The 21,319-nt window shown below is 43.2% G+C and overlaps 2 protein-coding genes and 1 long non-coding RNA gene across 7 annotated transcripts in view; 1 reads left to right on the forward strand and 2 right to left on the reverse strand.

Annotated features, from left to right (window-relative positions):
- The window catches only part of LOC124043418 (rho guanine nucleotide exchange factor 2-like), a 63,894-nt gene extending 62,431 nt beyond the window's left edge, over window positions 1-1,463 (reverse strand). For 2 of the 3 annotated variants that reach the window (XM_046362011.1, XM_046362010.1), the window contains exons 1-2: window positions 1,339-1,463; window positions 1,179-1,251 (exon numbers count right to left, since the gene is read on the reverse strand). In XM_046362011.1, the coding sequence (XP_046217967.1) occupies window positions 1,179-1,251; window positions 1,339-1,355 (90 nt within the window). In that variant the 5' untranslated portion in view covers window positions 1,356-1,463. The remainder of the gene's footprint in view (window positions 1-1,178; window positions 1,252-1,338) is intronic. The other variant, XM_046362012.1, reaches the window with a different exon arrangement.
- On the forward strand, window positions 1-10,190 carry LOC124043425. Its single transcript, XR_006840309.1, has 3 exons — window positions 1-181; window positions 2,014-2,071; window positions 8,790-10,190. It is a non-coding gene; the product is annotated as an uncharacterized LOC124043425 (long non-coding RNA).
- The window catches only part of LOC124043420 (death-associated protein kinase 2-like), a 27,670-nt gene continuing 8,830 nt past the window's right edge, over window positions 2,480-21,319 (reverse strand). For all 3 annotated transcript variants that reach the window (XM_046362016.1, XM_046362015.1, XM_046362018.1), the window contains exons 2-12: window positions 12,949-13,126; window positions 12,448-12,669; window positions 9,829-9,967; window positions 9,227-9,356; window positions 6,890-6,938; window positions 6,071-6,097; window positions 5,734-5,886; window positions 5,244-5,289; window positions 5,042-5,131; window positions 4,352-4,438; window positions 2,480-3,826 (exon numbers count right to left, since the gene is read on the reverse strand). In XM_046362016.1, coding sequence (XP_046217972.1) covers window positions 3,746-3,826; window positions 4,352-4,438; window positions 5,042-5,131; window positions 5,244-5,289; window positions 5,734-5,886; window positions 6,071-6,097; window positions 6,890-6,938; window positions 9,227-9,356; window positions 9,829-9,967; window positions 12,448-12,669; window positions 12,949-13,013 — 1,089 coding nt within the window. In that variant the 5' untranslated portion in view covers window positions 13,014-13,126 and the 3' untranslated portion in view covers window positions 2,480-3,745. The remainder of the gene's footprint in view (window positions 3,827-4,351; window positions 4,439-5,041; window positions 5,132-5,243; window positions 5,290-5,733; window positions 5,887-6,070; window positions 6,098-6,889; window positions 6,939-9,226; window positions 9,357-9,828; window positions 9,968-12,447; window positions 12,670-12,948; window positions 13,127-21,319) is intronic.

The following is a 21,319-nucleotide window of genomic DNA, read 5'->3' on the forward strand; positions in this document are numbered from 1 at the left end:
AAGACATGGGCCCTTCACAAAACAGCTAAAGAGTTTAAGGATTGTTGTGTTACTCTTTTTCTCTCGCTCTCAGGGGGATACACATTCTTAGCTGAATATTGAGCGTGACTATCTACAGATTCTACTCAATTGGGACTCCTGGGGGAGTCCCAATTGTTGCCTATAGACCTACACTACTAAGGTAAAGTCTGATTGACTAAATATGCACATTGATAAAATAAGGGATTCTTGCCCCCCACAATTCTGAACCTGCAAAAGGAAGGTACTTTGTAGTTAAAGCCCTCTGTATGAATGGGATATGAGTCTAAGAGCTGAGTTATTGCTGTAAAACTATAGCAGTCTAGCGTTCTCTTTAGAATAATGAAATACATTCTAAAGCATACTTTGTAGTGCTGTTTTTTACTGTTGTTGAGAAAAGTTTTCTGAAAAGGTGGCCATCCTCATAACTTCCTGTACTTTCGGTCTCCAGCTCCTAGGGTTTATTGTCCCCCTACGATGAAATCAGGGAGAGTACTGTGGATCTGTCTCGGTCGGTACGTGATGTCTTTGACAGCACTGGCAAAAATGTTTTGAAACTTGGGTGAATGATGTGCCTTGTCATTGAAATCTGGCATTTACAAAATTACACTGATTGTCCCAAGACGGGAGAAGGGCGCTGCATCATTCGTAGGAGACGACATATTTACTATTGCCTTCTGTGTCGTTTTACTTTAGAAGAACAACCCAGGAGAAACAAGACTTTAAAAACGAAGTATAGGTTTAGATAAATATTTAACTTAGTGTAAGCCACCCTCACTGTTAGGTTTGCTCTGAATGGTCAAGACATTGCCATTTTATTTAACGCTATATTTACAGGAAAGCAAGTCGTAGCATATTACAAGCAAGGTAGTAATTTGGCTACAGTATAATTGTATGTAGGCTAATTTAGACGGATTTTGATGACTACACTATTTAGACTAACTGAAAACACGGGTTATATCGACGCAAATGTGAATAAAATTAAGACGAATTCACGTTTTTTTATGGAAGATGTTCGTACCTGACTCCACGAAACATTCACTCACTAAAATGCAAACGAACTACTGTTCTGTTTCAAAGTTCGTACAATAATTTGGTGGTGTATAAACTCATTGTTCCTAGTTATATTTTGAATAAGAAGTTCTCTCGGTGGTTATTACCTTTCTTCTTGGATTTAAATCAATCCGTTTCTTTCTGCGCGAGATCCCAAGAAATAGTTCCAGAGAAAAGAACCTGATCCAAAAGGAAACAAGCTTCAAGACACCACCTAGACTGCTTCGTAAGAATATTGCCAAACTATTTTCCAGGTCGAATATTTACACGAAGTCTTCGGTCATTTGTTTGTTGACCCGCCTCAGCAGTGTCGCCAAATAACTTCTTGTCGTGTTGCCCCTTGGTCTTCTGCGAGAATCGTTACTCCCCCATCTCCTCCTTCTGTGGACTGCATGCGTGCAGCTCAATCACTTTGGACTGAGACGCGCGCGTGCACATTTTAATTGACGGGTTTATTACAAATAATGATTTATCAAGAAATATAAATAACGTTTTTGGAATTTTGTTAAACCCATACATGAAACTTTATTTGAATGTCAACGTATCGCTTGATTACCGATTGATAGGATTTGTAGAAATTACTTATAAGTGAAAATCACATGGAGTAAAACATGAAATATTGTTTTATTGTTCATGTTTTGTTTTTGCACCAACTCTTTGATAGTATCATATGTAAACATGATATTATAGCTTTAAATGGAACTCTTAACATTATTTATCTCACAAAAGTGTATTCTATTATAGAATTATAATTTTATTATAGGCCTAGACATTTCATGAGATACTTTATTATATCAACTAATTTTCGGGTTGATAATGGACCAGATAAGGCAATCAATTCACTACTGTTTTTTTCTGTATTGATCATCTCTCATCAATAGAGTAATCATTGATGGGCCAGCCCATGTATTCGTTCTTGTGCTTTTTGGTTTACTCCTGCAGAGGGCGACCGAAGACTGTTGGAACGCGGTTGGAACCTCAATCTGCACTCATCCGAAAGGTTGTTTTTAATTAATAAATGTATCTATTTTAATGAAAAATAAGATGCTCCAGTGGGATAAATTACATAGGACTGTTTTTAAAGGAGAATTTGCACAATAAAGCCCAAAGGCTTATTTTAATTTTGGTCCTCAAAATATAGGCTACATCTTCAAGAGTGGGCTATTACACAATGGTCATGCTCCTATTTACCCAGACACTTTTTAAAGAATGCAGCTTGACAGCATTCAGGTCCCCCCTGACCAACAATGACACATTGCAGAGTTAAACTAGTGCAGAGGTGCAAAACTCTGGTCTAAGTTAGAATATTAAGAGCTGATTAAAAAGTATGGCCTGCACCATTGTTCGATTCCCTATGATTTAAAAAGTGCGCAAGGGGGATGATTCCAAAATGTATTCACAAAACCTGTTGACCACCATGTACCTTTATTTAAAATAACCACACTTAACACTGACAGTCGATTTAAAGTATTTTCACAAGGTTATAATCAAAGAAAACAAATTCTTAAACTTCTTAGAGAAACAGAAAACGTATATAGTTCTCACAAAAAGATCATTCATAGACCAACATGTCACGTTACTTGTCATGCATCAATGTATGATCTTCAGTAACGCTACTAGTTCAGTAGAGCAGTGTTTCCAACCCTGGGTACCCCTAGACAAACACACCTCATTCAACTCACTGTGGGCTTGATGATTAGTTGACAAGTTGAATCAGGTGTGCTTGTCCAGGGTTAAAATAAAAATGTGTGCTGCTGGGGATGCTCGAGGACTAGGGTTGGGAAACACTGCAGTAGAGCGTGGAGTGTTCAGAGTATTTACTGTATGCAGGACGACATTGTTTGGATTAGTAAAACTAGAATGTATTCATTGTCCTATTTCTAGGAGTAAAACCTTTAAAAGTTCATTTGCTGAGCTATTTATACTGGTCAGTTATCTTAAAACATTTGTCCGTCGTACAATATGAGAGTACTTGGTAATCATGTTTAGGACACTAGATATTTTATAATTGTATAGCATTATATAATATTGTAGAATTGTATTATTATACTGTATATAACATAATATAATACATTAATATTCCCCTCCTGACATCCTCCGACATGGATGGATGACGAATACTGACTTGTATCACGGGTGACCTACCTGGCAATCCAGTACTGTTCATCCCCAAATCAGTAACTTCACCATAAGAACAATAATGTCACCTGCTATCAGTTGACCTTTACAACTGCAAAAGCACCATAAAAACATGCAATAAGCCACAGTAATGGTGAGCTGAACTCTTAAAAACAAGTCATGCTTGGTTTTCTTAAATTTTACCCCATCGAGAGCCTTGTTAAATATCTGCTCCCTCACGGAAGCCATCACACCTTTGTACTTGTGCTCTTACTGGAATTACCTCCAATCCACCTGAAGTGCATTGAGCCTAAAGTTGAGCCTTGACAGGCCTTGTGCCGTAGATTCCATTCCACTTCATCAAGGAAAAGTCTCATGTAGGGACATAGAGCCCGAAAAATCCTTGTGTGCCCGGCGCTTGTGTCAGCCTGTCTTGGTCTTACCCTCCCTCGAGGCCTGGTAAAGAGGGAGTGCAAATACTGTAGGCTTGGTTGTGTCACTGTAAAGGAACCTGTGCACTGCAGCTTGATGCTTTGTCTCCCCCTGGTGGTGGAGTCTATGAACTGTTGCTGAGTCGCCGGGGAATGAGTGAGGCTGGCTTGGTCTCTGTGTCTTCCTGGTCACTCTCACACGGTCTCTGACAAGGAAAGATATCGCAGGTTAGTTCTCATTTATCGGATTCACACTATAGGGCAGACAAATTATAGTGTGCTTGCTCGGTTATTTTATTTTCACATTGTTCTTTTCAGAACAGTTCAAGCAACTAAGATGAATGCGTAATCATGTAGGCCAGTCCAGTACAACTTGGCTTGGCTCGGTTTGGCTAAGTAGTGTGCAAAGGGAATTTGAATACAGTCGAGTTCTATGCAATTTTTTCTACCCCACGCTCCCTTTTTAGTCTTTATTTATGTGATTTTATAGATGTCATCAAACACATAAAAACAAGAGATAAGCTAAGTTTGGATGATAAGCCATTTGAGTTAAGGATACAGTAGGCTATATCACCTGTTCATTTTCAAAGCCTGGAAATATAGCATTTTTGCAATGAATATCATTTTTAACAATAGAGGTTGGAAATGAGGGTCACACTTAATGACCAATGTAATGGGTTTCGTTCAAGTGTAACTCTTCGTTGGACTGTCATGGCAGCCTTACTACTCACCAGTTCCTCACCCGCCAGTGCACTAGTCTTACAAAGCAGCTTCAGTCGATGCAGCCTGTTACACATCCATACCATGTTATATGACATCTACAGAGAGGGAGAGAGAGCGAGAGGATCAGAGGAAAGGAGATATGAAACAAGGTAGAAAGAAAAGGGGAGGATGGAGGGAGGGGACAGCAGAACATAAGAGTCAGATGTTAGACAGAAAAAAGACCGATCAGGAGAATAGAAGAGTAAGTAAGAGTAAATATCGACCCACATGCTGTGTCAACGTTTGCTGTTGTGTTATTTGAGCACCGCCCTTAACTAACACTACGATGTATAGGCCCTGTTTCTCAATGTGGCTGTACGTTCAAAACCGGTTTTGTGTTTGTCTTGTGTAAAACTACATTTAGTGAACATGTACTCTGTTGTCCCAGACTATAATGTCAGTGCACTTTGTGTTCTAATAGACAGAGTAGACTTGAAAAGGGCCTTTTTCGGACGAAACATTACTGTGTCACGTTCATGCCCTGTTTGTTAGTTCAGTTCCACAAGACAAGCATTGACTGTGTATCAATGACCTCCGTTTGATATCATTATCCGTAATAAAACGCATGCACATTTTCAAGATTTGAGCTTTATTCAGTGCCATAATATGTGATATGGCATAAAATGATAGGACAAATATAGGACACATATCCTACTCACCTTCCATTTCCTCTTGGCATTGAACTTCTTAAAGGTCTTCATGTTGATGGAGGAGCGATTCCTGTTGGCCACCTGTTTCCGTGTCAGAGGCTAAGAAAGAGGAAGCGATGACGAGGGAAGGAGATTAATAACAAGTACACATATTAAACGTGCAATATTAAACCGTTTGTCGGGAGCAAAGCCTTGTGCTGCCGACTCTCACCTTGATCCAGGGGTGGTGTAGACACTCCTCAGCGGTCATTCTCTCACTACACAGAGACAGACCGACAGAGAGACAATAAGGATCGGCACACAGACAGACAAACAGAGAAAGGCAGACAGGCAGGCAGTGGCAGCCACATACAGTCAAAGGGTAATCTATTAATTTCATACATGCAAGTTCATATTCTATTAAAAGCAGCTGGGGAAAAAGCTGTCATTCTCAGCTATCATTATTTCACTACACAGAGACGGGCAGACAAACAATGGCAACCACAGGCAGCCAGACAAAGGATGATATATTCATACAATACAGAGTTCCTACTCTATCAATAGTGGCTGGAAAAAAACAAGCATCTGTCCATTTACGATAGGTGCAAAGTCACAAAATAAGTGATCCATCCACTATTACAGTCACCGATCCATATTTGTTCTTGACATCGTAAAAGGACATCCTAGTTGGCCAAATTACCTATGACCAATGCATTACTTACTTCTGATCTTTCACAAAGAGCTTCTGGATGAAGTCTTTAGCCATGGCGCTGGTCATGCTGAAGTGGTGGTCGTCAAACTTGTAGTTCAGGGCTATGATGTTCCTCAGTGTCTCCTCGTCCGTGTCCCCTTGGAACGGGGACAAACCACTCAGTCTGGAAAAATAAGCGGAGTCGGGGGGAAAAGAAGGTTGCTGTTATAGCCCAATTCCAAGTCAGAGGAAAATGGCAATATTGTCACATTTGTATAGGGTTATAGTAGGCTACGGGTTGACTTGGAATTGAGCATATGTGTAAATCCAAATGTACACTAGCACCCCCCTTTTCTCCCTCAACTTACAGTATGTAGGTGATCACTCCGATGCTCCTATAGGGGGATGTAAACACAAACAAAGATCTAACAGTCATGTGGTTATTTTGTTCATGGAGGCCCTAGAGGCTCAGTTCTTATCTCAATATCTTAACTTTATTCCAAAGGATGTAGACAGAGCTGTTGTGGTGAGTAGTTTTTAATGTTTGCATTCGTATTTCCAAATGTACTATAATCAGCTTTCCTGCCTGAGGCTCTGGGGAAGGGGTATGACACATCGAAAACATAAGCCTGTGTTTGTCCCTAAAATAAACCTCAAAGATCAACACAGACATCTAAATGCTCATTTACTTTTTCGGTGATAGTCACAATGTGAAGTGTCCTGGGGTAAGTTGTTTTTTCCCCCCAAAGTCCTTATATTCTTGCACCATTTATTAACGCTGGGGTGTAGCACGTCTAGTTACACTCATATTCCACTGTACTACAATTAAATCTGACCCTTTAGACTCAAAACCGTTCATCTCTGTGTAAAGAAAACAACACAGTATCTAGCCGAAACCCACTAGAGAATCGGATTGTTATACAGTGGCTGAACTCAGAGTGAAGCTAATGCATTCAACCAGAAACCGTCACACTGTGTTTTTAGGGAAAGGAGAGAGCGTGCCTACACATGCCTGAACGCATCCCAAGTATATATATATATAAAGAATGTCCCCCTTCCAAGAGGTTATTATTGGGTAGCAAGAGGTGTGGGATGGGTGTGTGTTTTGAGGTTCCATTTAGGTGTCTGTATATGCAAGTGTGTGTGTGAGTGTGTATGTTGGGAGAGGTGGCGGTACACACACTCACCACATGTCCACAGCTGTGCTCAGAGGTTCGTAGTTGATCACTTCAGGGGCTGAGAAAGGGAGAGATGATTATACAGTGAGCTCCACAAGTATTGGGACTGTGACAAATGTTTTGTTGTTTTGGCTCTGTACTCCAGCACTTTGGATTTGAGATGATACAATAAAGTTTGGAATATGATTGAGAAAGTTAGACACTCAAATATCATACTTGCACAAAAATGCTAACCTCCCCTGTTATTGTAATGCTGAGAGGTTAGCACGTCTTGGGGGTATGATATTTGTGCGTCTGTAACTTTCTCACTCATCATTATTCACAATTCATTCAGGACTATCCGTAATCATGGTAGCAGCCACATTAATGTAGAAGTGATTAGAAACATATTCTATTCTTATTTACAATAAAAGTGACTCCAAAATGACACAATACATTATTTACCACGGATTATTATTGGGCACAAAAGTATCTGAAACACAATCAAAACAAATAGCAAATGCATCCAACAACCTCATACTATAATGTATCATTTCAAATGCAGTGTTGTAGTACAGAGACAAACAACAACAAAAAAATGGGTCAATGTCACAATAATTTTGGAGGTGTATGTACTATTATTATTATTACTGCTGAAATTAACTGTATTTCATTATCCTCATTGCATTGTACTGTATTTACTGAAATGCTGTACCACTATACTGCTTTGGCAATATCTACAAATGCTATTTCATGGCAGTAAAGCAATCTGAGAGACTTGTCTATGCATGTAGCTGCATTCTTGAAACATACGCAAACCCCATTGGCCTATCAGACTTCACACCTACTGTGAAGGAAACATTTTCATTTAAGAATGCAAACTGAACACTGCATTTATCAGAAAACCATTCATAGATTGGTCCTACCAGTCAAACAACGCCAGTGACTTTGAGATAACTTCCTCCACCAGTCGCATTGTATTATTTAAACCTATAGTACTTTATCTGCTACTGCTGGGCAAACACATTTGAATTCCAAACAGGGCCAGCTGTGTAACCATGCCAACCTTATCATGCTGACCAAATCTGTGTTGAAGCAGATAGTGTTTGACAGCTTGAGATGTGTGTCTTGGGGCAAACTACCAGTTGTTTCAAAATCTAATAGGATTTTAAGGATTTATTTTGCTTTGTCATATATTACTAAATATGTAGAATATAATTACTATATTGATAAGAGGTTGCTGAAATTATCTGGGTTGGAGGGTAATGTAGTTATGACCCAAAATGGCAACTTTCCTAGACCATCCAAATCGCTTCCTGTTTCAATTGGAATTGCAACCACCCTAGTTTATCGTAAAACCATCAACACAGATCATGACACTGCACTTCTTGTACTGTCTCCATGGAAACATCTGGACCTAGAAATAGGAGCTCACTTCCACAGAAGAGACCTCAGCCACATAGGCACTACATTACAAGGGGCCTGTTCAAATTCCTTAATAACGTATCTGCTCCTTTCCACCACACCTGTTTCCTCTCCCAAATCACCCCTCCTCTGCCCTTTTCACCACTTTCAGTTCCCCATTTAACCAGCATGCTCCTTCCTACACACTACAATAGTTTGCTCGGTGATGCCAAGGGGTGTGGCCCTGCCTTTCTTGTGATGATGAGGGTGCCTTAAGTTGTAGGAGTAAAATGTCAACCATGTATTTTATGCTTCCTGAACTTATGTTGTATCCTTTATGTCCTATGATAATTACGCTATGATAATGCTATGATAATTACCTTTTATGTTTAGTCCTGGCAGCCTCCTTAGTTTGTGGTTATCTTAAGTCCATTCTCTGTAAGTCACTTGGTAATACTTTATCCTGTCTGCACCTTTTTTTATGTTGATGTGTTTCTAACGTCTCCGTTTTGTATATCCCTTCCAGACCACCACATCCAATCCTATCTCCAAGGCCTTACAAGTCACATCCTTCCTACCGGCCTTACAAGCCCTAACTCCATTCCAAGCCCTCCCCCGTGTGCCTCTGTTCGTTCCCGTGTTCAACTGTGTAATAAATACCCCTAAACCTGGATTACTGCTACATCTCTGGATTCACATTCTGACTGATCCACCATGGTGGCAGAAACAGTCCTGAACGTAGCTTAGTCTGTCCTTGTCCTTTTCTTCTGTTTCCTTCCTAAAAGTAATCATTGGCGTGAGAATTTGCATACAATGTAAGCAATAGGTTTCACTACAAAGCCCTCAAGAATCCAGTCATGTCAATAAGTTATTCACAACAACTGTAGGTAGAGGGGAAGGATGCATGCATTTAAATAGTATTTAAACAGGTCCTAACTCATATGAAAGGACTGTACTACTCACAAATGTACTGGGGGGTGCCACTCATGCACCTGTACTCCTCCCCCGACTGCAAGCAGTGGGCCAGCCCAAAGTCAATGATCTTAATGTCGGGGTTTGGTGCCATCTTGTCCGACAGCATGATGTTTTCTGGCTGATCGTGGAAGGGGAGTACACATTTTACATGCAAAATTTGGACAATCTGACCATAAAGGTCAGCAACATGCTGACCGACCGGACCGTGAACAGCATGTTCTTCAACACCCTAGTGCACAGGCACACTCTCTTTAGTGGCAGCTGTGGATACAAACATGAGCATGCGACATGGACGTTTGCACTAATAAGTAGCTGTGTCAGCATGTTTGTGTGGTTTTGGGATGGATGAATACAGATATGCTCTTTTCACATTAAGCACTCATACCTAAAAGCCTAGGATTTTGGATTCAATAAATGAACAAGCTGTGTAGTACTATTTTTATGTGTAATACTACTTTAGCAGTGTTATTGGGGAGGTTAGTGTAAACCACTACTACAGACTATTGCAGCACTGGATTCTTAAATATCATAGAGTGAGAACAAACTAAAGAAGTTGGATCATATGTCAAATCAACACTAGCATAATTTACCTTTAAGTCAAAATGGCCTATTTGTTTGTTGTGCATAAAGCCCACGCCCAGTAGTATCTGCTTCATGAAGTCGATGGCGTCGCTCTCAGTCAGGTTCTCCTTCTCAGCAATGAAGTCAAACAGCTCTCCTCCACTAATACTGAAAGAGGAACGAGGAGAAATAGAGAGGTGTCGGAACTTAAAGGAAAGTTCCCCCAATAAACTTATGGTATTTGTTTCATTAGTCCATTGTTGATATAGACCTAAAATGTTTTGCATGTCAGCAATAAGGTTTAAGATATAACTTTCAAAATACAGAAATACAGGCAGTGTGATGCATTTAGCATCATATGATCTGAAACGCATCATTAGGCTTGGGTGGTATACCATACACACACCTTCACTTTTCCACATTTTGTTGTGTTACAGCCTGAATTAGACATTTTGTCGCTGACCTACACCATTTTGTCGCTGACCTACACACAATACCCCATAATGTCAAAATGGAATCATGTGTAGAAATTTTTACAAATGAATTAAAAATGAAAAGCTGAAATGTCTTGAGTCAAGACATTAACCTGTAATGGCAAGCCTAAAGACGTTAAACACATTTCTTCTCCTGAACAAGTCACATAATAGGTTGCATGGACTCACTATATGTGCAATACTCGTGTTTTATATGATTTTTGAATGACTACCTCATCTCTGTACACCACACATGCAATTATCTGTAAGGTCCCTCAGTCGAGCAGTGAATTTCAAACACAGATTAAACCACAAAGACCAGGGAGGTTTTACAAAGCCTTGCAATGACGGGTATCTATTGGTAGATGGGTAAAAAAGCAGACATCGAATATCCCTTTGAGCAAGGTGAAGTTATTACTTACACTTTGGATGGTGTATCAATAAACCCTGTCACAAAGATACAGCCATCCTCCCTAACTCAGATGCCAGAGAGGAAGGAAACCACTCAGGGATTTCACCATGAGGCCAATGGATCAACAACATTGTAGTTACTCCACAATGCTAACCTAACTGACAGACTGAAAAAATGAGGCCTGTACAGAATTTTAAAAATACACATACATCTTGTTTGCAACAAGGCACTAAAGTAATACTGCAAAAAATGTGGCAAAAAGCACTTCAGTTTTTGTCCTGAATACAAAGTGTTATGTTTGGGGCAAATCAAATACAGCACATTACTGAGTAAGTACCACTCCATATTTTCAAGCACAGGGGTGGCTGCATCATGCTATGTGTATGCTTGTAATCATTAAGGACAGGATCAAAAATAAACTGAATTTGTAAGTCGCTCTGGATAAGAGCGTCTGCTAAATGACTTAAATGTAAAATGTAAATGTAGAGCTAAGCACAGGCAAAATCCTAGAGGAAAACCTGGATCAGTTTGCTCTTCACCAGACACTGAGAGATGAAATCATCTTTCAGCAAGACAATAACCTAAAACACAAGGTCACATCTACACTGGAGTTGCTTACCAAGAAGACAGAGAATGTTCCTGAGTGGCCGAGTTACAGTTTTGACTTAAATCTACTTGAAATCCAATGGTAAGACCTGAAAATGGTTGTCTAGCAATGATCAATTTTGAAAAGGATAATGGGCTAATGTTCCACAATCCAGGTGTGGAAAGCTCTTAGAGACTTAACCAGAAAGACTCATATCTGTAATCGCTGCCCAAGGTACTTCTACAAAGTATTGAGTCAGAGGTATGAAAACTTATGTAAATTAGATATTTCTGTATTTAATTTTCAATAAATTTGCAAACATTTCTAAAAACATGTTTTTACTTTGTCATTATGGGTTATTGGGTGTAGATGGGGGAGAGAGAAAAGTATATTTTTAATTCAAGCTGTAACACAACAAAATGTGGATTAAGTCAAGGGGTATGAATAATTTCTGAAGGCAGTGTATACCAGGGTATTTGGAAATAGCCACGGCATGGTTTTTCAATACCGTTAATAACCATTTAAACTATTTCTTTGATGTTTTTAAATAAATTGTCATATTTGTAGCTACTTTTTAATTAAATACCTGCAGTCAACTTGTGCAATACGTTAGGATATAAAAAAAGATTGCGTTCTTCGTTTCACCTGTCGCAATTTTTCATTATAAAGCATACTGATAGTCTGGTACTGATAACTAAATGTTTGCCAGTTGAATATCTTGTAACTATTAAGTTAACTGTCTAAAATGTGCTAAATGCTCTGCAGTTGTGCATTCGGTGTTTTCATTTAGTAGCTAGTTAGCCATCTAGCTAAGTGACTAGCTTCTTCCAAAATCAAGCTTCACTTGGTAACAGTAGAGAATCCCCTCCTGGATCAAGAGCCTTGCTGTCTAATATTTGAAGGTACGACCATCTAGATACCGCCCAAGCAGCATCATATGATGCAAACAAAATGCATCAAACAGGCTGTATTTCGAAAGTTAGATATCTTGAAAACTTGATTGCTGACATCCAAAACATTTTGGGATTATATCAACAATGGACTAATGAAACAAATACCAAAAGATAGAGGAAAACTCCACCCAAAAACTAACTCTACTACATAAGTCAGCCACATCATCGGAAGTGAATGACTTGCCCTGCATGTATCTCATGTCAGACCTCCCCCCTACACTCACAGCTCCAGCACCAGCACCACCTCGGCCCGGCTCTCAAACACATCCTTCAGGGCCATGATGTTGGGATGCTGTAGGGCCTGCAGGACCTCAACCTCCCGTTCCACATTCTTCCTCTCCATGCCCAGCCGGCTGCTAGCGCACTTCCTGATCTTCAGGAACTTCCCAGCCCAGCGAGCCCCTGTGGCCCGCTCGCGCACCTCCCTCACCTGCCCAAAGTGGCCACTGGGGTGACGACAAAGTGAGACAATTTAGTTGTTGTTTGGAAAGGTTTTGAAATAGGTAGGTCCTTCCTGAGCTTTTCAGTATTTTCTTTCTATACACAATTATGTCAGTTTCTGAATTATTCTAATTGCTTACATTGAATGTTAGTTCACATTGAACAATGCAGCAAGACAGCATATGCAAAATTGACCTTGAAAAGTAATTGAACTCAAGAGTTAAAATACCTTCCTCACTTAAACAGCCTCATGCAAGAAGACCTTTTATAATGTCCATCCTTACCTCCCAAGTACTTCTCCGATCTCATAGAGGTCTTCCACATTCTCAAGCATATTAAAGACGGCCATACTTCTCTTTTCCTACCCAGTTTATCACTCCGTTTCCACCCACTATATATTACTGCTGGTTGAAGTCCAAGTACTGCATGGTGCGCTCAACTATCGCTTCACCAGGTCGGGACCTGAACAAAGAGAGAAAGAAAACAATTAATATCACAGTTCTAAGGCAAACGTGATAGCATGCAGGGGTATTCAACTCTTACCCTACGAGGTCCGGGGCCTGCTGGTTTTCAGTTCTACCTGATAATGAATTGCATACACCTGGCGTCCCAGGTTAGAGGGGAACAATGAAAAACAAAACAGTGTAACTGGGTTCGAGGTCCAGAGTTGAGTTTGAGGGGCATATGGGATAAATTGAATCCTAACTTTTTTTTTTTTGGGGGGGTCTTTATTATGGATTCCCTTGGCAGCAGTGACTCTTCCTGGGGTCTAAACACAACGCACATCACACAAAAACAAACAGTACATCATATTACATCATTACACCACTACATATCTATAAGCAAAATGTATAATACCACCAATATTGATGTGCTTCAGATGTGCACCCGCAACTCAAATGTTCAGATATATCTTCAGTTGAGGCCAATGGATGATATTAGCTTGAGTTCGAGTTGTAGGCCTACGTGCATGTCTGAAATTAGGATTCGGCTCATAATAAAACAGGGGGCTCTATTACAGCACAAATAAGTTAAAACCATAAACAGTGACAGAACAATGAATCAACAGTAGTGGCATAAGGGTCGTTCCATTTGATTTAAATCATTTCTGGACCGCACCCATTTTGAAGGAATTGCAAATAAGTCTGAACCGATTGGCAAACGTACAGCAAATTGAGAAATCAAGTGACGAAACTGAATAAAAAGAAGAAGAAACTAAACGATGAAACAAAGATAAATGACATAAAGAATGATAGTAAAAAGCTTTGGAACACCTTAAATTAAATTTTGGGTAAAAAGACAAACTCAGCTCCATCATTCATTGAATCACAAAACCCACTGATAGTGCCATCTACTTTAATTATTTTTTTCATTGGCAAGATTAGCAAATTTAGACATGACATGCCAACAACAAACGCTGACTCTATACATCCAAGTATAAGTGATCAAATTATGAAAGACAATTTTCATTACGTAAAGTGAGTGTGGAAGAAGTGAAAAAATTATTGTTGTCTATCAACAATAACAAGCCACTGGTGTTTGACAACTTGGATGGAAAATGACTGAGGATAATAGTGGACGATCTTGCCACTCCTATTTGCCATATCTGTTATGCAGGTGAATGAGGACCCAAAAGCGACTTAACAGAAACAGAGTTTATTCCAGTCTTAACAAAAAACGATTAATCCTGAATTCTTTCACTAGTAATGTCCAAACAGGAATAACTGAAATCCTCTAGTCAGTAGAGGGGAACAACAGGAGATGCGACCACAGACTGCAGGTCGCTTCGGGTTGGCGCAGGCCGTAGCTGATAGAGACACCTGCTCACACGCAGCATCTGAAGAAGGCAAAAACACGACAGGACGGAACAAGGACACAGTACAGCAAACAAGGATCCGACAAGGACAGAAGCGAAAACAGAGAGAGAAATAGGGACTTAATCAGAGGGCAAAATAGGGGACAGGTGTGAAAGAGTAAATGAGGTAGTTAGGAGAATGAGGAACAGCTGGGAGCAGGAACGGAACGATAGAGAGAGAGAGAGAGAGAGAGAGAGAGGGAGAGGGAGGGGGAGAGAGAGGGATAGAGAGAGGGAAAGAACCTAATAAGACCAGCAGGGGGAAACGAATAGAAGAGGAAGCACAGGGACAAGACATGACAATCTATGACAAAACATGACAGTACCCCCCCACTCACCGAGCGCCTCCTGGCGCACTCGAGGAGGAACCCTGGCGGCAACGGAGGAAATCATCAATCAACGAACGGTCCAGCACGTCCCGAGATGGAACCCAACTCCTCTCCTCAGGACCGTACCCCTCCCAATCCACTAAGTACTGGTGACCACGTCCCCGAGAACGCATGTCCATGATCTTCCGTACCCTGTAAATAGGTGCGCCCTCGACAAGGACGGGGGGAGGGAAGACGAACGGGGGCGCGAAGAAAAGGCTTGACACAGGAGACATGGAAGACTGGGTGGACGCGACGAACATCTTCGTCGCGGAAGTAGAAGTCGCACTGCGACAGGATTAACGACCTGAGAAATACGGAACGGACCAATGAAACGCGGAGTCAACTTGCGAGAAGCTGTCGTAAGGGGAAAGTTACGAGTGGAAAGCCACACTCTCTGACCGCGACAATACCTAAGACTCTTAATCCTACGTTTATTGGCGGCTCTCACAGTCTGCGCCCTATAACGGCAAAGTGCAGACCTGACCCTCCTCCAGGTGCGCTCACAACGTTGGACAAAAGCCTGAGCGGAGGGAACGCTGGACTCGGCGAGCTGGGACGAGAACAGAGGAGGCTGGTACCCAAGACTACTCTGAAAAGGAGATAGCCCGGTAGCAGACGAAGGAAGCGAGTTGTGAGCGTATTCTGCCCAGGGGAGCTGTTCTGCCCAAGACGCAGGGTTTCGAAAAGACTGCGTAATATGCGACCAATCGTCTGATTGGCCCGTTCTGCTTGACCGTTAGACTGGGGATGAAAACCGGAAGAGAGACTGACGGAAGCACCAATCAAACGACAGAACTCCCTCCAAAACTGTGACGTGAATTGCGGACCTCTGTCCGAAACGGCGTCTAACGGGAGGCCATGAATTCTGAACACATTCTCAATGATGATTTGTGCCGTCTCCTTAGCGGAAGGAAGCTTAGCGAGGGGAATAAAATGAGCCGCCTTAGAGAACCTATCGACAACCGTTAGAATCACAGTCTTCCCCACTGACGAAGGCAGACCGGTAATAAAGTCTAAGGCGATGTGAGACCATGGTCGAGAAGGAATGGGAAGCGGACTGAGACGACCGGCAGGAGGAGAGTTACCTGACTTAGTCTGCGCGCAGTCCGAACAAGCAGCCACGAAACGGCGCGTCACGCTCCTGAGTAGGCCACCAAAACCGCTGGCGAATAGAAGCAAGCGTACCCCGAACGCCGGGGTGGCCAGCTAACTTGGCAGAGTGAGCCCACTGAAGAACAGCCAGACGAGTAGAGACAGGAACAAAAAGAAGGTTACTAGGACAAGCGCGCGGCGACGCAGTGTGAGTGAGTGCTTGCTTTACCTGTCTCTCAATTCCCCAGACAGTCAACCCGACAACACGCCCTTCAGGGAGAATCCCCTCGGGGTCGGTAGAAGCTACAGAAGAACTGAAGAGACGGGATAAGGCATCAGGCTTGGTGTTCTTAGTACCCAGGCGATAAGAAATCACGAACTCGAAACGAGCGAAAAACAAACCCCCAACGAGCTTGACGCGCATTGAGTCGTTTGGCAGAACGGATGTACTCAAGGTTCTTATGGTCAGTCCAAACGACAAAAGGAACGGTCGCCCCCTCCAACCACTGTCGCAATTCGCCTAGGGCTAAGCGGATGGCGAGCAGTTCGCGGTTACCCACATCATAGTTGCGTTCCGACGGCGACAGGCGATGAGAAAAATACGCGCAAGGATGGACCTTATCGTCAGAATGGGAGCGCTGGGACAGAATGGCTCCCACGCCCACCTCTGAAGCGTCAACCTCGACAATGAATTGTTTAGTGACGTCAGGAGTAACAAGGATAGGAGCGGATGTAAAACGCCTCTTGAGGAGATCAAAAGCTCCCTGGGCGGAACCGGACCACTTAAAGCACGTCTTGACAGAAGTAAGGGCTGTGAGAGGGGCAGCAACTTGACCGAAATTACGAATGAAACGCCGATAGAAATTCGCGAAACCGAGAAAGCGCTGCAACTCGACACGTGACTTAGGGACGGGCCAATCGCTGACAGCATGGACCTTAGCGGGATCCATCTGAATGCCTTCAGCGGAAATAACAGAACCGAGAAATGTGACGGAGGAGACATGAAAGGCGCACTTCTCAGCCTTCACATAGAGACAATTCTCTAAAAGACGCTGGAGGACACGTCGAACGTGCTGAACATGAATCTGGAGTGACGGTGAAAAAAATCAGGATATCGTCAAGGTAAACGAAAACAAAGATGTTCAGCATGTCTCTCAGTACATCATTCACTAATGCCTGAAAGACAGCTGGAGCATTAGCGAGACCGAACGGCAGAACCCGGTATTCAAAATGCCCTAACGGAGTGTTAAACGCCGTTTTCCACTCGTCCCCCTCCCTGATGCGCACGAGATGGTAAGCGTTACGAAGGTCCAACTTAGTAAAGAACCTGGCTCCCTGCAGAATCTCGAAGGCTGACGACATAAGGGGAAGCGGATAACGATTCTTAACCGTTATGTCATTCAGCCCTCGATAATCCACGCAGGGGCGCAGGGTACCGTCCTTCTTCTTAACAAAAAAAACCCCGCTCCGGCGGGAGAGGAAGAAGGCACAACGGTACCGGCGTCGAGAGAAACAGACAGATAATCTTCGAGAGCCTTACGTTCGGGAGCCGACAGAGAGTATAGTCTACCCCGGGGGGAGTGGTCCCCGGAAGGAGATCAATACAACAATCATACGACCGGTGAGGAGGAAGGGAGGTGGCTCTGGACCGACTGAAGACCGTGCGCAGATCATGATATTCCTCCGGCACTCCTGTCAAATCACCAGGTTCCTCCTGAGAAGAGGGGACAGAAGAAACAGGAGGGATAGCAGACATTAAACACTTCACATGACAAGAAACGTTCCAGGATAGGATAGAATTACTAGACCAATTAATAGAAGGATTATGACATACTAGCCAGGGATGACCCAAAACAACAGGTGTAAAAGGTGAACGAAAAATCAAAAAGGAAATGGTCTCACTGTGGTTACCAGATACTGTGAGGGTTAAAGGTAGTGTCTCACATATGATACTGGGGAGGAGACTACCATCCAAGGCGAACATGGGCGTGGGCTCCCCTAACTGTCTGAGAGGAATGTCATGTTTCCGAGCCCATGCTTCGTCCATAAAACAACCCTCAGCCCCAGAGTCTATCAAGGCACTGCAGGAAGCTGCCGAACCGGTCCAGCGTAGATGGACCGACAAGGTAGTACAGGACCTAGATGGAGAGACCTGAGTAGTAGCGCTCACCAGTAGCCCTCCGCTTACTGATGAGCTCTGGCTTTTACTGGACATGAAATGACAAAATGTCCAGCAGAACCGCAATAGAAGCAGAGGCGGTTGGTGATTCTCCGTTCCCTCTCCTTATTCGAGATGCGAATACCTCCCAGCTGCATGGGCTCAATACCTGAGCCAGTGGGAGGAGATGGTTGAGATGCGGAGAGGGGGAACACCGTTAACGCGAGCTCTCTTCCACGAGCTCGGTGACGAAGATCTACCCGTCGTTCTATGCGGATGGTGAGTGCAATCAAAGAATCCACGCTGGAAGAAACCTCCCGGGAGAGAATCTCATCCTTAACCTCAGCGTGGAGTCCCTCCAGAAAACGAGCGAGCAACGCCGGCTCGTTCCAGTCACTGGAGGCAGCAAGAGTGCGAAACTCTATAGAGTAATCCGTTATGGATCGATCACCTTGACATAGGGAAGCCAGGACCCTGGAAGCCTCCTTCCCAAAAACTGAACGATCAAAAACCCGTATCATCTCCTCTTTAAAATTCTGATACTCGTTAGTACACTCAGCCCTTGCCTCCCAGATAGCTGTGCCCCACTCCCGAGCCCGTCCAGTAAGGAGTGATATGACGTAGGCGATCCGAGCTCTCTCTCTTGAGTATGTGTTGGGCTGGAGACAGAACACAATATCACACTGGGTGAGAAAGGAGCAGCACTCAGTGGGCTGCCCAGAGTAACACGGTGGGTTATTAACTCTTGGTTCCGGAGACTCGGAAGACCAGGAAGTAGCTGGTGGCTCGAGACGGAGATTCTGAAACTGTCTTGAGAGGTCGGAGACCTGAGCGGCCAGGGTCTCAACGGCATGACGAGTAGCAGACAATTCCTGCTCGTGTCTGTCGAGCATCGCTCCCTGGATCTCGACGGCTGAGTTGCGAGGATCCGTAGTCGCTGGGTCCATTCTTGGTCGGATCCTTCTGTTATGCAGGTGAATGAGGACCCAAAAGCGACTTAACAATATCTTCAATCTAAGCGTACTACAAAGTGTGTGCCTTCAGGCTTGTAGGGAAGCAAAAGTAATTATGCTACCTAAGAAAAGTAAGGTCCTCTTTACTGGCTCAAGTAACAAAATATTGTAATAAATCATATAGAAATTGAGAAAGTTTTTAGTTCCCAAAATATTCCTAATTTCTAGTATATAAATGCTGCTTCAACTCAAGGCAGGCTCGATTGGCCCTGTTATTCACTCGTTTTAACTTTACTATCTCCTACCACCCTGGGTCCAAGAATGGGAAGCCTGACGCGCTCTCACGCCTGTATAGCCCCACTGCTACACCATCTGACCGGACGTTTGTCCAGGACTCTGCCCAATCCTCGGTCCTGGAACGGGAATGTTCCTCTAGATTCACCTGCCATGCTGGCTCCCGTCGGGCCCTGGCATTCTTCCGACAATGTGTTTGGTGGCCCATTATGGTTTCTGACATCTCCTCTTTCGTTGCCGCCTGCACTGTGTGTGTGCAGAATAAGGCTTCCTCTATCAGATGGCAACACCACCATCCTTATGGTGGTGAATAGGTTTTCCAAAGCCACCAATTTTATTCCCCTTCCCAAGCTACCCTCAACCAAGGAGGCTGCCATGCTCATGCAACACGTCTTCCGGATTCATGGACTTCCGGTCGACATGGTCTTTGATCTTGGTCCTCAGTTCTCGTCCCAGTTCTGGAAGGCGTTCTGCACCCTCGTTGGTTAGTCGGCCAGCCTGTCCTCAGGTTTTCACCCCCAGTCTAACAGCCAGTCGGAGCGAGCCAATCAGGACCTGGAGATAGCTCTTTGTTGCCTCCTCTCCGCCAACCCCACCACTTGAAGCCAGCAACTTGTATGGGTGGAATACATCCGCAACACCCTTCCCTGCTCGGCCACAGGCGGACCACCACCAGACCCCGGCTCCCGCTATCGTCTCGGGCAGAGGGTAAGGCTTTCCACCCGGGATCTGCCCCTCTGGGTAGAGTCCCGTAAACCCCCTTATTGACTCAATCTCTAAAATCCTTAGTCCCTCTGCTATTTGTCTTCTGTTGCCCCGCACCCTCCGTATACATCCCACTTTTCATATGTCTAGGATTAAACCTCTGTCTCACAGCCCTTTGTCACACCACCCATGGTGTGAAAACAAACAATTAAAATAACAGGCTAAAACCCTCAGAAACCCTAAAGTGTTAAAGTAAATCAAACCATTGGTGATCAGTTTTGATTACTGATAATAACTGTAGGGAAGTATTCTCCTTGAAGAAGTCCAGTCATGCCTAATATAATTAACCCAATGCAGGGAGGGAGAAAGAGAAAAAAAGGCTGACAATAAACCAGCATCATAAAGACAGACAGAGAGAGACAGACAGGAAGAAAGAACAAGAGAAAAAGAGAAAGAAAGAGAGCGAGAGAAAGAGAGCAAGGACAATATAATAATAATATAATATATGCCATTTAGCAGACGCTTTTATCCAAAGCGACTTACAGTCATGTGTGCATACATTCTACGTATGGGTGGTCCCGGGAATCGAACCCACTACCCTGGCGTTACAAGCGCCATGCTCTACCAACTGAGCTACAGAAGGACAAGACAGGTCAACTTGAACAGTTCTCAATCATATAAAGTAGGAGAGGGAGCAAGGGAAAATCAAATTGTATTTGTTACATGCACCGAATACAACTGGTGTAGACTTGCTTACGAGCCCTTCCCAACAATGCAGAGTAAAAAAACGAACAAAATAAAAAATAGTAATAAAAGAGGTATAAAATACACAAGAATACAGAAAAGAGAGACAGAGTGAGCTAACGACCTCTCGCAGGACGAGACAGAGGAGAAGGGAGATACGTTTAGGCATAAGACAGAAGAGGGAAGAGCTGGATCGGAGAGAGAAAGCTCAGACTCTGATGAAAGAGTGAGTCGGAGATAATACCAAGAGGGGGACGAGAAGTGGTCAAGTGACTGTTGAACACACCATTGTCTGTCTGTCTGTCTGTCTGTCTGTCTGTCTGTCTGTCTGTCTGTCTGTCTGTCTGTCTGTCTGTCTGTCTGTCTGTCTGTCTGTCTGTCTGTCTGTCTGTCTGTCTGTCTGTCTGTCTGTCTGTCTGTCTGTCTGTCTGTCTGTCTGTCTGTCTGTCTGTCTGTCTGTCTGTCTGTCTGTCTGTCTGTCTG

Source organism: Oncorhynchus gorbuscha, linkage group LG09, assembly GCF_021184085.1.
Source record: "Oncorhynchus gorbuscha isolate QuinsamMale2020 ecotype Even-year linkage group LG09, OgorEven_v1.0, whole genome shotgun sequence".
Taxonomy (NCBI): Eukaryota; Metazoa; Chordata; class Actinopteri; order Salmoniformes; family Salmonidae; genus Oncorhynchus; species Oncorhynchus gorbuscha.